The sequence below is a fragment of the Oryza glaberrima genome, chromosome 8 (genome assembly GCF_000147395.1).
Source record: "Oryza glaberrima chromosome 8, OglaRS2, whole genome shotgun sequence".
Taxonomy (NCBI): Eukaryota; Viridiplantae; Streptophyta; class Magnoliopsida; order Poales; family Poaceae; genus Oryza; species Oryza glaberrima.
This window is the reverse complement of record NC_068333.1, coordinates 20156093-20172170: the sequence shown is the minus strand read 5'-3', so window position 1 is coordinate 20172170 and position 16078 is coordinate 20156093. Positions and strand designations below refer to the sequence as shown.

Below are 16078 nucleotides of genomic sequence, written 5' to 3'. Positions count from 1 at the left end.
CGGGTGGCGATTCTCTTTGTAACCATCATATATTTTCCTCCAGAACTTTGATCGACTTGGCTACATCATCGCGAACTCCATATATAATAAAGCTCGCGAAAGCGAAACTGACATGCACCATCGGATCGATCGCGCCTGGGAATTCCTCCACTCGATAAAGGTGGTGCTGAATCTCCCGAGGATGAACACGAAGATAAAGATTGATTGTTCCACGAATAACATATGATTAATTAAGTTTTAATTATTATAAATTTAAAAAATAAATTAATCTTATATTTTAGAGTAACTTTCATATAGAAAGTTTTCACACGAAATATATCGTTTAGCAGTTTGAAGAGCGTGCCACGTATATACAAAATTTCATCACCTCTTATTGGAGAAACAAACGCAGCCCCGACACCGGGACAACTCGGAGCGCGGGCGCCTCGCCGTGCCGACGCGTGCCTCGCCAACGTGTCGCAACGCCTCACTAAACAAAACGGCCACACCACCACACGGCATCCGAAGAAGCCCACGTCCCCGTCGCGCCCGGGCCCCGAGTTGTCTCCCACTCGCCACTCGCGGCGTCACACGCACACCTCACACTACCACCACCACCAGAAGCAGCGTCGCGAAGAACTCGATTCCCTCGTCCGCGTCCCGCGCGCGGCCGGCGTCGCTGTCCCGGTGAACCGCCCGCAACAGCGATGGTGGTGAGCGTGGCCGCGACCGACTCGGACACGGCCCAGCCGGTGCAGTACTCCACCTTCTTCGCCTCCCGCTACGTCCGCGACCCGCTCCCGCGGTTAGTACTTAGCACCACCACCACCACGTCGTTTCATCTCAGCAGACAGCAGTTGTTGTCACTTCTAATCTTCCACTATTAGTAGTACGGTTGCCACACTGCTAGCCAATCCACTTCGATTGGTTCCACCGCGCCTACCGAGTTTCCCTTGCTAGGCAGTAGAGAGAGTCTGTGATCGAGAGAGAAGAGGATCGAGCAGCTAGCAAGCCGGCGGGCGCCATGGTGCTCTCGCACGCGAGCTCCGGCCGGGACGACGCCGTGCGCTGCACCTTCGCGACGCGCTACGCCTGCGAGACGCTGCCGCGGTGCTGGCTGCATGCTCCGATCTCTCGGTTGGGTTTTGGCCAATTTGGGCGCCGCGCGGGGCTGTGCTGATCGATCGATTGCTTCGTTGTTGAGTGTGCAGGTTCAGGATGCCGGAGCAGTCGATCCCGAGGGAGGCGGCGTACCAGATCATCAACGACGAGCTGATGCTGGACGGGAACCCGCGGCTGAACCTGGCGTCCTTCGTCACCACGTGGATGGAGCCCGAGTGCGACAAGCTCATCATGGACTCCGTTAACAAGAACTACGTCGACATGGACGAGTACCCTGTCACCACGGAGCTCCAGGTCGGAATTAAACCACATGGGATCTTTCTTCTATTTTGTTCTCCGGGCTGATAATACTTGTCGTTTTGGACAAGGGTGAAGTCAAACTTTAGAATCTTTGATTATAAATCATTTTTAAAATATGTCTTTCAAATATGGTGACTATATGTATAGATTAGTCTTAAAAAGTATTTTAATAAGATCATATATTTGCTAATAATTTTATACATATTATAATAAAAAATAATGGTCAAAGTTGTTTTTTTGGAGACCGTACCTTTATCCAAAACGACAAGTATTATCAACGTATTATCAACCCGGAGGGAGGACATATATATGGGGGGAATCCTGTTTCAACACAAGTAATGTTACGTACTCCCGTTGTGAGATTTGCTTTGAGATTCGCGCACCAGCATAGTTGATTGAATTCCTCTGTTTAGTTCAGCTCTAGTCTTAAGGAATAATTAATTTTGTGGAACTAACTAGTACAGCTCTAGTACTCCACTTCGCAAGGATGGAAGGATAAGGATCCTAACACCTGTTATTTGGGCAGTTGATAGCTGATCATAATTAGGTTATGGACAAGTTATGACACATCATACTTTTTGATGTGATTGGACTTTTCTGGGTCCATAACCACCAATCCTGGACAGTTTTCAGCTTGTTGCTGATCACAACATTTTTACTGAATATGTTCTAGAAAGAACATTTTTGTTTACTGAATGTAGAAAAGGGGAAGTTTTACCATTCACCTTGTATTCAAAATGACTCCAACCATGCCAGCAGGGAATTGGAAATTCAGATTCATCTTTATGGAACTGCCATTTGATGTTAGAGAGTACTAGTACATACGGATAACAATGACATTTTATCAAACCTTTGTTTTGTGAGATTTTTTTTTTTTTTTGCTGTTCTTAAAGGGAAAGGGAGATACTAAGAGGTATCACATTTTTTGCTGTAATTTCTTTTTAAGTTGAAACTGAAACCACATTCAAATAAAGTTCTACTGCTCTCTTCTCACTGTACATTTGTATTATTTGGAAAGTTAACTTACTGGCTATTTATTGATTTTTACCAGGGCTTTTTTTTATCATGTTTCAGCTTTTTTTGTTAACACACAGTCTTGATTTAGTCATTTTTTAGTCAAGCTAATGACATATTCATTCAGAAAAAAAGAATAATAGCTACATCTAACTATTGTTTGCTGACTACTTGCATGTACTTTTGCAGAACCGTTGTGTGAATATGATAGCTCACCTGTTCAATGCACCAATCAAGGAGGATGAAACAGCTATTGGAGTTGGGACGGTGGGATCCTCAGAAGCAATTATGCTTGCAGGACTGGCATTCAAGAGGAAGTGGCAAAACAAACGGAAGGAACAGGGGAAGCCATGTGACAAACCCAACATTGTTACTGGTGCTAATGTTCAGGTATTTTTGTTTCATTGTCATGTGAAGTGTTTTTATCTTAGCCATTATAGTTATCTAAGAAAAAGGCCTGTGGTGATTCCCCGTGTTCCTAGGTTTGCTGGGAGAAATTTGCCAGATATTTTGAAGTAGAACTGAAGGAGGTTAAGCTCAGTGAAGGATACTATGTCATGGATCCTGTAAAAGCTGTTGAAATGGTGGATGAGAACACTATATGCGTTGCGGCCATCTTGGGCTCTACTCTCACTGGAGAGTTTGAGGATGTTAAGTTATTGAATAATCTCCTAACAGAAAAGAATAAGGAAACTGGGTATGCATTTTATCTGTTCTTTAGTCAATCAACTATCTGCGCAATGCAACAGCTAGCAATATGCATGCTTTAGGTTGTCTCTGGAGGTCGATCGGTATGACCAGGAAAACTGGTAACCTGTTGTGACCAGATTACTTAACTATTCTTTTGTCAATCCCTCATTACTTGTTTTTATGCTCAGCTGTGTGTGCCAAAAGAAAACAAAAATGTATTCAATTTTTTTATTTGCAACTCATCTTACATAAATTGGCCACACTTCTTGCAAGGTAGTTAATCTGTTACACAAAAGATGCAGGTGGGATGTGCCAATTCATGTTGATGCAGCAAGTGGAGGATTTATAGCACCTTTTCTATACCCTGAGCTTGAATGGGACTTCAGGCTACCACTGGTGAAGAGCATCAATGTCAGTGGGCACAAGTATGGCCTTGTGTATCCAGGTGTTGGTTGGGTCATTTGGCGAAGCAAAGAGGATTTGCCTGAAGAACTCATTTTCCATATAAACTATCTGGGGACAGACCAGCCGACGTTCACTCTGAACTTCTCCAAAGGTACATACATTTTCTTGTAGTTTCATCACCAAACTTTAATTCTTTTGTATTTCAACAAACCAAGTTCATGGCAATATTGTGTAGGTTCCAGCCAGATAATCGCACAGTACTATCAACTAATACGCCTGGGATTCGAGGTACTTTACTTTTCTTCATATCCCTCATGGAAACTGCAGAACATTTTCTTTGCCGAGCCGGCGGCAAGGACCCGCTGCCAGTTTATTAAGATTGGGACAGGTTTTTGACAAGAACAACAAACATGGTTGTTGTGACTTCAGAAACCAGATAGTATCCACGCAGGCGCTCATATAAACGCTCTTCCTCACATAGAAAAGAGAGTTTCTGGCCATTTAGAACTATTTTGGTTTCTTTCTGCAGGGATACAAGAACATCATGCAGAATTGCATGGAGAACACAGCAATACTAAGGGAAGGCATAGAGGCGACTGGTCGATTCGAAATCCTCTCCAAGGAGGCCGGTGTGCCCTTGGTGGCGTTCTCGCTCAAGGACAGCGGCAGGTACACCGTGTTCGACATCTCCGAGAACCTGAGGAGGTTCGGCTGGATCGTGCCGGCGTACACCATGCCGGCCAACGCCGAGCACGTCGCCGTCCTCCGCGTCGTCATCAGGGAGGACTTCAGCCGGAGCCTCGCCGAGCGGCTCGTCTCGGACATCGTCAAGATCCTGCACGAGCTGGACGCCCATTCGGCCCAGGTGCTGAAGATCTCCAGCGCCATCGCGAAGCAGCAATCGGGCGACGACGGCGTGGTCACCAAGAAGAGCGTCCTGGAGACCGAGAGGGAGATCTTCGCGTACTGGAGGGACCAGGTGAAGAAGAAGCAGACCGGAATCTGCTAGTGTGGCTCTGTGAGAAATGCTTGAATAACGTGGCATGCTCGATTTGTGCATGGGATGGCCGGATCGGATGGGACTGACTGGCGTTGTACGGACATGGCTGCCCTTGTTCTTATGTTGAACTGTTGATGTAGAAAAATGTGTGGCCTTTGTATGGTTGTAAGCCATCTACGTACCATGGACTTCAGCTATTTGGTGGTTTGTTTTCAACTTTTCCATGTACACCTGGGGCTTGCCAATCTCCTTCCTCCTCTTTTTAATCTCTATAATTATGGGCAAAGTTTTATTATTATTTAGGACGAAATAACCAATCGATTCAACTTGACATATCATCTTTTAATAATAGAAATGGATTGCATTTCCAGCTTCTATCATGAGACACAGAGCCATAAGTTTGTTAAGAAAAGGGTAAGATAAAAATAAATCAAAATGAGAAAAAGGGTGATGGCACAGAGCCATAAGTTTGTTAAAAAAAAGTAAGATCAAAGTGAGAAAAAGGGTGATGGGAAAAATCTCCGACTCCCCTTTAATACTGAGCATTAAACCACATAATTCCTCTATCCTAAAATATAAACAATTTTAGTATAGTGACAAGTCAAATATTTTAAACCTTAACTATTAAAAATATAAAAAAATCAATTATGTAAAAATGATATTACTAGATTTATCCGTTAAACAAAGTATTATAATACGCGACTCTTTTTATTTAAAACATTTTATTTTTATAGATATCATTGGTCAAAGTAGTATCTCGGAGATCGTGTCAGAGTCTAAAAACGCTTATATTTTAGAACGGAGGGAGTAGATTTTTTAGCTAGCAATTCTAATAAAACTATATCACCTATAGTGGAATAAGAGACCCTTAGCTACCGATTCAAAAAATATAGCACCATTGCGTATAGCATCCTGCTACTTCTTTGATAGCATCGTAGACTAAAAGTTAAACCAATAGAAAGATATGAAGATAATATGTATAGATTTAGATAGTTATTTATCATTAAAATCTTTATCATTACGACAATGTTAAATTGAACAACTTACACCACTAGCTTCAATTATAATATCCAACTTGACATATGTGGGCCAAATGGAGAGACGTACGCGCCACAATTCACCATTGATGCAGTGAAAGAGAGCAACTAGCTGACCACAACGGGCACGGCCTTGAGAGGGACGGCACGGAAGTTGGCAATGGTAAACCTGTGGCTCATGTCCAACTCCTCGGCCGACACGCCGTCGGGGAGTCGCCACTCGAACGCGCGCAGCAGCGACGCCAGCATGAACGGCACGACACGTTCCGCCATCGGCAGGCCGGCGCACACCCTCCGGCCGGACCCGAACGGGATGAACTCGAACGTCTTCCCCCAGAAATCCACCTCGTCATCATCTCCCCGGCGGATGAACCGCTCCGGCATGAACTCCTCCGGCCTCTCCCACGCCGCCGGGTCGCGCATTATCGCCCACGCGTTGAAGATCACCATCGAGCCCTTCGGCACGCAGTAGCCGCCGACCTCCACGCCGTCCTCCACCGCCCGGTGGGGCAACAGCAGCGGCGCTGCCGGGTGCAGCCGCATCGCCTCTTTCACGACCGCCTGGAGGTACGGCAGCCTCGCGATGTCGGGCTCGTCGACGGTTTTCTTGCCGCCGAGAGCGCCGTCCATCTCGGCGCGCACCTTGGCCATTTCGCTTGGGTTGCGGAGCAGCTCGGCCATCGCCCACTCCACCGTGGCCGTGATCGTGTCGCTCCCGGCTATGAACACGTCGAGCAAAATGGTTGTCACGTTTTCGCGGACGATCTTGCCGGTGGACACGAGGTCGAGGAGGGAGTCCAAGAAGTCGCCGTGCCTGTTTGCCGAGGCGTCGGCGGCGAAACGGCGGTCGATCACGTCATCCAAGAAGCAGGTGACTCTGCCCAGATACCTTTCGGTCAAGCGACGCCATCCCTGCAAGTCGAGCGGCCGGAGGAAAGGGAAGAAATCGGAGACGTTCGTCTTCGACACCACCTCCATGAGGAACGTCATGCTCTGCCGGAACTCGTTCTCGGACTCGGCGCTCAGGTCGACCACGTCGACGGAGAAGAACGCGCTCGACACGAGGCTGAGCATGCAGCCGTACACGGCGTGGCGGACGTCCACGACCTCCCCGGCGCGCCCACGGAAGTAGCCCACCAGGTCCCGCACCTTGCTCTCGCGGACGCCGCGCAGGGCGGCGAGGCCACGCGGCGAGAAGATGCTCGCCGCCGTGACGCCGCGGAGCGTCTTCCAGACGGTATCGGAGCTCGGCAGCCATATCATGGACCGGTCGGCGAAGCCGAGAGAACGAGTGACGTCCAGGACGGTGCGTGCGGCGAGGTGCCGGTCGTGCTTCGTGAAGGCCTCCCTCGCCGCGTCGCCGGAGGAGATGACGACGGTGGTGGTGAGGCCCATCTTTAGCATCATCACGGGGCCGTACGTGCGCGCTAGCCTCGCGAGCGCGGGTGGGAGGTGGCCGCGCAGGTTGAGCAGGTTGCCGACGAGCGGGAGCGGCATGGGACCAGGTGGACATCGTCGCCGGCCGCCCACGCGGCGTCTCCGGTTGCTGATGTAGTAGAGCAGTGACACGGCGAGTGTTGCCCACAGTAACCAGAGCTGGTTGACATCCATTTCTTGTTCACGGATAGTAGTCCATTCATAGCTCAATGCGCCGTTGTTTTTTGTAGAGCCACAGCGAGTGCCGTCAATGATTGAGTTCAGCAACGATTCAGGTCAGTCATTCATTCATGGCAGTATCTAAGGATGACGCGGTAATACAATTAAGGAGGACGGTGGACACAAATTTGGTCAATGGTTAGCATTGGCGGCGCTCAGCCACGTCCATCTCGCTAAGCTAGAATGAAATGGCGTATGTCAATATGGGGACATTCGGGAGCCTCACAAAAAACAAAACAAGCGGCGATTAGAGCGGATTAATTAAATACTTCCTCCGTTTCATAATGTAAATCATTCTAGTATTTCTCAAATTCATATTGATGTTAATGTATATGTCTAGATTCATTAACATTAACTAGCAAATATGCCCGTGCGTTGCACCGGGTGAAAATCAAACAAATATAGATAGGTAAGACTGCTTGTGTAAAAAATATTGAATTTGTACATACCTCGCAAATATCTCCAAATTTTATTGACGTCCTCCCCCACCATGAGCGACAACGATGGCGCCCTCCCGCATCGGAAGTAGCAGTAGCGAAGCCCCCCCCCCCCCTCCTCCTTCAAGATTCGGTGGCGCACTCCCAACGGCGGCGGTGGCTTACCGTGGGCGGATCCGGCGGCGGATCCGATGCCGATGGCGGTGGCGGTGGTTTCCCGTGGGCAGATTTGGTAGCGACGACGAGTCGACGACGCCAGCGGCTTCCCGCAAGCGAATCTGGCAAGGACAACGGCATTGGCGGCTTCTCGTGGGCGGATCAGGCGGCGATGATGGCGTTGATGGTTTCTCGGTGTTATTTTTTAATTATTCTTCCATTTTTTTTCTCTTTCGTTGGATTGTTCGAACATATTTTGTATATATATGCTTGTATTTTTGCTTTATCCATTGTGTTACTCGTGCATGGGGGTCATCCCCGCAGCCACCTGCTTGCCGCCCTATCCTTCTCCCCAAGTCATCACTGTCGCCTTTGCCTCCCAACAAGGCCTCGAGCGCCACCCGCCTGGCCCTCCCTCTCTCCATAGCTAGGGGCATTTTGGTCATAGAAATAGTTATGACTCCTCGAAGTGGCATTTTATTTGGTAGACGACATACTGAGAGGCATTTTATCCAGTGCATCCTATTTAGTGTCATTTTATCGAAACCCCACATATAGAACCATATATTGTCCATTTTCTCCATATAGACCTTCCTAAGACGCTGTTTGGATGAGGGACTAAAATTTTAATCCCTGTCCCATCGGATGTGTGGATGTTAATTTGGAGTATTAAAAAGTGACTAATTACAAAACTTATTTCATAACCCTAGACTAATTCGTGAGACAAATCTATTAAGCATAATTAATTCATAATTAGTCTATATTATACTACAGTAAACATTTTCTAATTATGGATTAATTAGGCTTAAAAAATTTGTCTCGCGAATTAATTCTTATTTATGTAATTAGTTTTATTATTAGTTTATATTTAATAGTTTAAATTAGTGATCCAAACACCACCTAAATATACTATACGTGTAAGTGCTTCTAGCAGTATATATGTACAATAACTGACTTTATTAATTCAACGCTATTTTATTTTGATGGAGCTATGCTGGTTAGCTGCACAGCCATAGCAGCATGACTCTGCACTCACATGTGACACAGGCACACACACCCTTATCTCTTTCTCCTCTCCCTTATCTCTTTCTTCTCTCAACCACAGCCACATGCCCACACACAAGCTTCTCTCGATCTCTCCTCCAAGCCACAGAAGAGCGCAGCGGGAGCGGCGGCAGCCTCGGCTGTTAGAATGTGTTGAATATACTAGTCCTATTTAGTTATAGTTAGACTCGAAGTTATAATAGGTGTTAGGGGTAGAGTTAGAGTCGGACTCTGTAACCCGGTATCTCTCTTAAATAGAGAGGGGGTATCACAATGTAACCATGGCGACTACAATGTAGCGTAGACACGCAGAAAGATGAGGACGACGAGGCCATGGACTCGTAGCGGCTAGGAGCTATATTGGTTAGGGAGGAGCGCCCATAATCAGAGCCTCGGGGATGTAGGCTTCGGCTGAACCTCGTTAACAAATATCGTGTGTTCCTGTGTCGTCATCTGGCATGTCTTGGGTGATCAATGACTGAAGCGATCGGGAAGGTTAGTCGTCGTTCCGCTATATCGACTAACTTTTATAACAAGTGGTATCAGAGCCCATGGTTTGGAACCCGGAACAATTTCCATGGGTCACATCCTGGAGAGGCCAAGTAACAAGTCTTCGGGATCACATGGGTTAATGTGAAGGGGGAGATTGTTGGGCCTGAAGCCTTCGGGGTCACATGTGATGGGGGAGCATGACTTCGGGGTCCTCACCCATCAGACTAGTCTTTTGGGTTGTGTAGGCCTAGGACTTAAAGTTGTGGCTTCGGTTGGGCCTGTAGTGGAGCAGGCTCAACGTGACCTGGGTGGCCACGGTTGGTGGGCCGGGCTGCGCACTCTAACAAGTGGTATTAGAGCAAAAGGTTCTACAGATGGATAGTTTGCAAGTGTGAAGGGCGATTAGATTGGTGGCGACAGGCTGGTCAGGTCGCATATAAAAATATCTGGCGGAAACAGGATATATCTAGGACTTGACTTAGGAGTTGAGATATATGGAGTTAGTCTAGAACTGAAGAAAATGACCCGGGCAACAGCAGGTCAAATATCGTTGATGGGGTCAACGATACTGTTTGGCAATACAGGATATGCGGGTCAACATGATGGGGATATATGGAAATCTGCGTCACTGAAGAGGAAAAGCAAACGCTATGGTGGTAATTTCTTCGGGTGATTTAAGGCAACGGTGATTTTCTCAAAATATCATGGATTCAGTCTACGGATGCGGGAAGGCGTGGATGTTGGATTTATTAGCTCGATTCATAAGACGACAAGGAACAAGGAAGAAAGGGTTCTCTTCGTGTCTGGTGAGTTTGATTTATTTATTTGGTGATGACATCGGTTATCTGGCCATGGATTAGATCAAGTCAAATTTAAAGACGGTAGATAGAGTTGAACATGGTCTTCGGGGAGTCTATGATGGGACAGCTAGGAAGGAATTCAATTTCGCTTGGCAAGACGACTGTGGTGATATGAGAGAAGGTGGAGCACTATTGCAGGTGGAGTCCAGAGGAAGAAGTTACAGAGATAGCATAGTCTCTTCAAGGCGGCGGGTCTTGGCGCAGGCTCGTCGTGCGGCTCGTGGTGAAGCTGCAAAGAAGACAACCCAAGTCTGGAGGACCGGTTAATCGGCATGGTGATTCTACTACTTCTAGGAGGCGTATATTCACCAAGGTGGAGCTTGTTAGAATATGTGTTGAATATACTAGTCCTATTTAGTTACAGTTGGACTCGGAGTTGTAATAGGTGTTAGGGGTGGAGTTAGAGTCGGACTCTGTAACCCGCTATCTCTCTTAAATAGAGAGGGGGTATCACAATGTAACCATGGCGACTACAATGTAGCGTAGACATGCAGGGAGATGAGGACGACGAGGCCATGGACTCGTAGCGGCTAGGAGTTATATTGGTTGGGGAGGAGCGCCTATAATCAGAGCCGGGATGTAGGCTTCGGCTGAACCTCGTTAACAAATATCGTGTGTTCATATGTCGTCATCTGACATGTCTTGGGTGATCAATGATTGAAGCGATCGGGAAGGTTAGTCGTTGTTCCGCTATATCGACTAACTTTTATAACATCGGCCTCGGCCCCTGCGAGCAGCGGCAATGATGGTGGCGGCGGCCCTGTCAGGAGAGCAGCGACCTCGGTCTTGTCGACCAGTGTGAGAGGCGACAGCCTTGTCCCGATGGCAAGCAGCGGCCGTGGCGAGCAGCGAGCTCGGCCTCATCGAGCGGCAGGAGATGCAACGGCCTCGACACAGGCGGCGGCGACCTCGGTGAGCAGAGGCCTCAGCCTCGGCAAGTAGCGGGAGCAGTGACGTCCTCGTCCTCAGCCTCGAGCAAGCAACGGGGCACGACAGCGACGGCGACCTCAGTATGTCGTTGAATTGAGAAGTTTGTTTCTTTGGTTGGGAAGAACTGAGGCATGAATGATTTACATATTTTCTGTTTTATTCAGTTCTAAATGATTTTGTTGATTTAGGCATCATCTGGGAATGATGTGGGCATTGGTTTGGGCTTCAATATGTGATTTGGATACAACTAACTCGAATTGAGCTTTCTGTTTTGTGAGACAGATCGAGGCTTAGGAGACACTGACAATGTGATCCTGTTAAGATTGGCTGGGCTTTTGGATGTGTGATTTTTTTTCTTGTTTTTCCTTTTTTTTCCCTTCTCTTTGGGTTCTCTAAGTAGGGAATTAGGGATTATCCGATTGGATTTTGTATTGGTTCGATTTTAATCTTTGTCCAATACGCGTCATGAGAGATCAATGGGCTTTAGCTAGCTTGCGCTTCGCGCGTGTGGGGACGGAGAGCGTCACTCGGTCGAATTTACGGACGGAATTACATTGGGTGACGATTGAAAAAATATGAATCTTTTAATTAATTAAGATATGAATGTAGGAAATGTTAGAATGACTTACATTGTGAAATGGAGGGAGTATTAGACAGAAAAACTTAAAAAATAAATTAATATGATTTTTTAAAATAACTTTCCTATAAAAAGTTTTTTTTCAAAAAAATACGTCGTTTAGCAATTTAAAAAGCATGTGCGTAGAAAACGATGAAAGTGAGTTGGAAAAGAACATAGCCTATGGGCCGTTTGTTAGTTGGAGTTCAAGGATGATTTTTGGGGCACGTGAAACATATAAAATACATTAGCACATGATAAAAATGAATATATTTGAATTCCTTAAATAACTTCTGCATAAATTTTCTTTTTAAAAAACATCATTTAACTGTCTGAAAAAATACTAACGAAAAATAAGGAAATTGAAGTTTAAAGTTAAAAAAGAAACACACGGCTTTGAGAAGCGTCCAACAGTGATGCTAGTATGGATGGCAAGATGCTCTCGGCCATTGCCAAGCCGGGCACAGCCTCCTGCCAAAACCGAACAGGATGGACTCGATCGAACTCCTTTCCTCGGGAAGTCCACCTCTTCTGCCGGAGTACTATGCAAGAACTGCTCCGTCAGAAACGAGAGCTCCTATTGCCGGCCAGTCGCTGCCGATCTGTCAACATATTGCGCTTCAGATCAAAATAACTGCACCTGTGGCGAAACAGTATCACTGTTTCGCACATCTGAGCAGGGCAGCAAGCGTTACAGTGGTGCACCTGTGCTTGATTATTTCAGATAAGCTTTTCCCCGCGAGATACAAGGGAAGCTCCTAAACGAAGCTGTCAGATCCACCCTCGTTAAGGCGGTCCTAACCTCGCAACCTATCTACCACCTTACCTCCATAGGCTTCCGAAAGGAACCTTGGAAGCGCTCAACAAAATAAGGTGGAAATTTCTTTGGGCCGGTGGTGACAACCTATTGGGAGGAAAATGCAAAGTGAATTGAGATCGGGTCTGCCGCCCAAAAGAGCTGAGAGGCCTAGGCGTGCTCGATCTACATCGCTTCGCACGTGCCCTCCGTGTGAGATGGCTCTGGTTTGAATGGCAAGAACCTAAAAAAGCCCTGGCTGGGGCTACTGGTGCCATGCGACGAAACCGAGAGGGAACTTTTCAATGTGGCGACGGAAATTACTATTGGAAATGGCGTAAAGGCAAACTTCTGGAACTCCAACTGGCTAAACAATCAATCTCTGCGAAGCCAAGCGCCGCTGGTATTCCAGACCTCGAGAAGGAAAAATAGGGCAGTTAAAGATGCTCTCGCCGGAAACAAATGGGTCTCTGACCTGCAGCCACACCTGTTCACGTCCGTGCATCACTTTCGGGAATTTGTCGACCTATGGACGGCTCTACACAACGTGCAGCTTCGGCCGGATACAGAAGATACGATTCGATGGCGACCCACTGAACACGGCCACTACTCAGCAAAATCTGCTTATTGGCTACATGTCGAAGGCACCGTTCCAACGCCACTCAAGAAAATAATCTAGGGTACCTGGGCGCCGCCGAAATGCAATTTTTTCTCCTGGCTAATCTTCCAAAACAGGGTTTGGACAACAGACAGATTGCAAGCGCAGAACTGGCAAAACCAAGCCATATGTCCACTTTGCTGTGCTGAGCTGGAAACAGCAGTCCACCTGCTAGCCCATTGCCGCCTCTCCAAGAGAATTTGGGAAGCTATAGGTGCTTGGTCACAACTACACATCCAACTATTAGAATAGGTAAATGCTAAAATAGTAAGACTGGTGGATGGAAATCACCTCTGCGCAAAATATGCCAAAGAAAGCCATCAAGTCGATAACTATTCTGGTTGCATGGGAGCTGTGGTAATAGAAAAATTCAAGAATTTTTAGAAACCTAGCAAACACTCTGACCTCCATCATGGCGAAAATAAAGGAGGAAGAGCATATATGAGTAATGGCGGGGTGAAATGCCTAACTGAGCTTTGCCTATTGAGTGAGTAGTCCTCTTTCTTTACTTGGTCTAGGATGACCCTAACCCCTAATTCCTTTGTACCTATGTACTCTCCTTCTCTATCAATATATAAGGCAAAATTCTTGCTTTCCTTTCAAAAAAAAAAAAAACAGAAGTGTTCAGAAAGGGGCCAGGTCAGGCAGCTGGTTTAGCGGGACCACGACAAACATCATTGACTGAGCACTTCACGTGGCCCATCAACTTCCCTAATCAGCGGTCATATATGGGCCACGAACATGACCTTAACTGGGCCGTTCGGTTGCACGGCCCACAGATGAAGATGCAAAGCCCCTGCAACAAAAGCTACTCGAATCTTTCTGGAAAAAGTACACGCAACATCCCTCAACTTGTCATCGAATTACAAAATCGTTCCCCTACCGTAAAACCGGATACAACGCGTCCCTCAACATATAAAACCGGTGTAAACTAGATCCCATGACGATTTTGTCTCCGATTTTATCCGACGCAGCAGCTGACTCAGCATGGGTCCCACATGTCAGCCCTTCTTTCCCTCCCCTCTCTTCCTCTCTCTCTCTTCTTTTCTCTCCCTTTCCTCCTCAGTTCGGCAGTGGGCAGGGCAGCCGCCCGGTAGGGGAGGTGGGAGTCCGGTGGCCGGCGACGAGGTGGCGACGGCGACGCATGGCCTCTTGCGCCCGCCCTCCCACACCGCTGCCGCCGCCAGGGGAGGAGCTGGCGCGCGGCCGTCGGGGAGCGGAGTGGGGCTCGGCCGACGGGGCGGAGCTGGGCGCGGGCGCTGTGCGCTGTGCATCGTCGAAAAGATGGTGGGGGTGCATCGCCGTGGGGCTCTTCTTCTCCATGCCGTTCAGGGAGGCCACCATGCTGGCGCTGATGCTCAACATCCGGGGCATCGTGAAGGTGGCCGCCATCAACAACTGGGGGGACACGATGAAGGCGACGGCGGAGCACTACTCGACGGCTCGACGCTGACGCTGTCGATGGTGGTGATCACGGCGGTGGCGACGCCGCTGATAAAGCTGTTGTACGACTTGTCGGGGAGGTTCGGGCGGGCGAAGCTGCGGACGATGGAGGGATGGCGGCCCAACGCGGAGCTGCGCGTGATGGCGTGCCTGTTCAGTGAGGACCACGCGGCGCCGCTGTTGAACCTGATCGAGGAGTCGGGCTCATCGCGCGACGCGCCGATGTCGCTGATCGTGCTCCACCTGACGGTGCTCGTGGGGCATGCGACGTCAGTGCTGAAGCCGCATAGGAAGTCAAGGAGCAGCTGTGGCAACCCGACGCCGTTGCCGACGTCCTCGCCGAGCTCGACCTCCTCAATTCCGAGCTTGGCCGCATCGCCCTCAACGCCTCACTCATCACCGAGGCGCTGGAGTTGTTCGTGGTGTTGTGCGTCGCCGGCAAGATGGTGGGGCCGCCGCGGGGCTCTTCGAGGAACCCGTCCCGGATCCCGCCCCCACCTCCCGCCACGGTAGGCACCACAGCTCGAGCTTGAACCCGCCACTCCCGAAGCCTTCAAATCCGATCACGCCTCCATCGCCGCGACACGCGGCGGCTGCGGCTGCAGCGACGACCGTGGCAAATGGCAGCGAAGCGGTGGACGACGCCGGCGAGTGGACCGACCAAGAGATGGACATCATCCGCCGCCGCCGCGCACGCCTGAGAGCGTCATCCGCGCGGCGAAGTTCGGCAGCAGGGGCGCTGCTGTTGCGGGCCGCCCGCCGCACCGCCGGTCGGCCGTCGGACCTCCTCGTCCCGGCAGCCTCCTCCCCGCCGCCGGCCAGCCTGCCCAGGGAGATGAGTGAGAGAGAGAGGAGGAAGGGAGAGGAGGGGAAAGAGAGAGCATGATGACGTGGCGTCCTAATATGTGGGGCCCACGTAGGTCTCATGATGACTCACCTGCTACGTAGGATAAAACCGGGGTTAAAACCATCAAAGGATGTAAAGCGAACGGTTCTATAAGTTAAGGGATGTTATATATCTGGTTTTACGGCTGGGGATGATTTTGTAATTCGATAACAAGTTGAGAGTCCTTGGGTGTACTTTTTCCAATCTTTCCTGTACTGTCATCTGTACAGATTTTCGCAGGATAGGCGTATAGCTACGTCGCTTCTACGCTTGTTTTTGCAGCAGCAGATGGATAGGATGGGATGGGATGGGATGGGATGGGATGGGATGAGATGAGATGAGCAGATACTCTCCTACTTCTACATTTATGACAAATGATGTTGGCTCATGCATGCATATCAGCATATGCACAGCTCACAGAAGCACAGGCTGCGAGAGGCCATGGGCACTAGCTAGGTCTGTGTTTGCTGCATGCGCCTCTGCCTGTCCGCACACAGGCCACTGAGCCGAGAGGCACTGGCCATGCATATGCATGCAGGCAGCTTTGATCGATCGGT

At 48.7% G+C, this 16078-nt stretch overlaps 3 protein-coding genes across 5 annotated transcripts; 2 read left to right on the top strand and 1 right to left on the bottom strand.

Annotated features, from left to right (window-relative positions):
- Window positions 1–562: 562 nt before the first annotated feature.
- On the top strand, window positions 563–4738 carry LOC127782222 (glutamate decarboxylase-like). Of its 3 annotated transcripts, none has more exons than XM_052309318.1 (7): window positions 563–784; window positions 1191–1395; window positions 2605–2805; window positions 2898–3112; window positions 3402–3661; window positions 3746–3798; window positions 4040–4738. In XM_052309318.1, exons 1-7 carry the CDS (start codon window positions 687–689, stop codon window positions 4517–4519), a joined length of 1512 nt encoding a protein of 503 aa, XP_052165278.1. In that variant the 5' UTR covers window positions 563–686; the 3' UTR covers window positions 4520–4738. The 3 variants fall into 3 exon arrangements, with proteins under 3 accessions (XP_052165278.1, XP_052165279.1, XP_052165280.1); XM_052309319.1 differs by having other exon boundaries at window positions 564–784; window positions 3408–3661; XM_052309320.1 differs by lacking the exon at window positions 563–784 and adding an exon at window positions 824–1089 and having other exon boundaries at window positions 3408–3661.
- Window positions 4739–5492: 754 nt separating this feature from the next.
- Window positions 5493–7158, bottom strand: LOC127781412 (cytochrome P450 76M5-like). Its single transcript, XM_052308361.1, has one exon. The coding sequence runs from the start codon at window positions 7156–7158 to the stop codon at window positions 5656–5658; it is 1503 nt and encodes a 500-aa protein (XP_052164321.1). The 3' UTR covers window positions 5493–5655.
- Window positions 7159–14210: 7052 nt separating this feature from the next.
- On the top strand, window positions 14211–15695 carry LOC127781435 (cation/H(+) antiporter 15-like). Its single transcript, XM_052308390.1, has one exon. The coding sequence runs from the start codon at window positions 14477–14479 to the stop codon at window positions 15146–15148; it is 672 nt and encodes a 223-aa protein (XP_052164350.1). The 5' UTR covers window positions 14211–14476; the 3' UTR covers window positions 15149–15695.
- Window positions 15696–16078: the final 383 nt, after the last annotated feature.

Bases quoted from the DNA above. Each gene is read 5' to 3' on its own strand.
- LOC127782222 (XM_052309318.1), top strand. From the start codon at position 687: ATGGTGGTGAGCGTGGCCGCGACCGACTCGGACACGGCCCAGCCGGTG. The intron at 1,396-2,604 runs GTCGGAATTAAA...GTACTTTTGCAG, and splicing joins CTGTCACCACGGAGCTCCAG to AACCGTTGTGTGAATATGAT. The intron at 3,662-3,745 runs GTACATACATTT...AATATTGTGTAG, and splicing joins CACTCTGAACTTCTCCAAAG to GTTCCAGCCAGATAATCGCA.
- LOC127781412 (XM_052308361.1), bottom strand. From the start codon at position 7,158: ATGGATGTCAACCAGCTCTGGTTACTGTGGGCAACACTCGCCGTGTCA.
- LOC127781435 (XM_052308390.1), top strand. From the start codon at position 14,477: ATGGTGGGGGTGCATCGCCGTGGGGCTCTTCTTCTCCATGCCGTTCAG.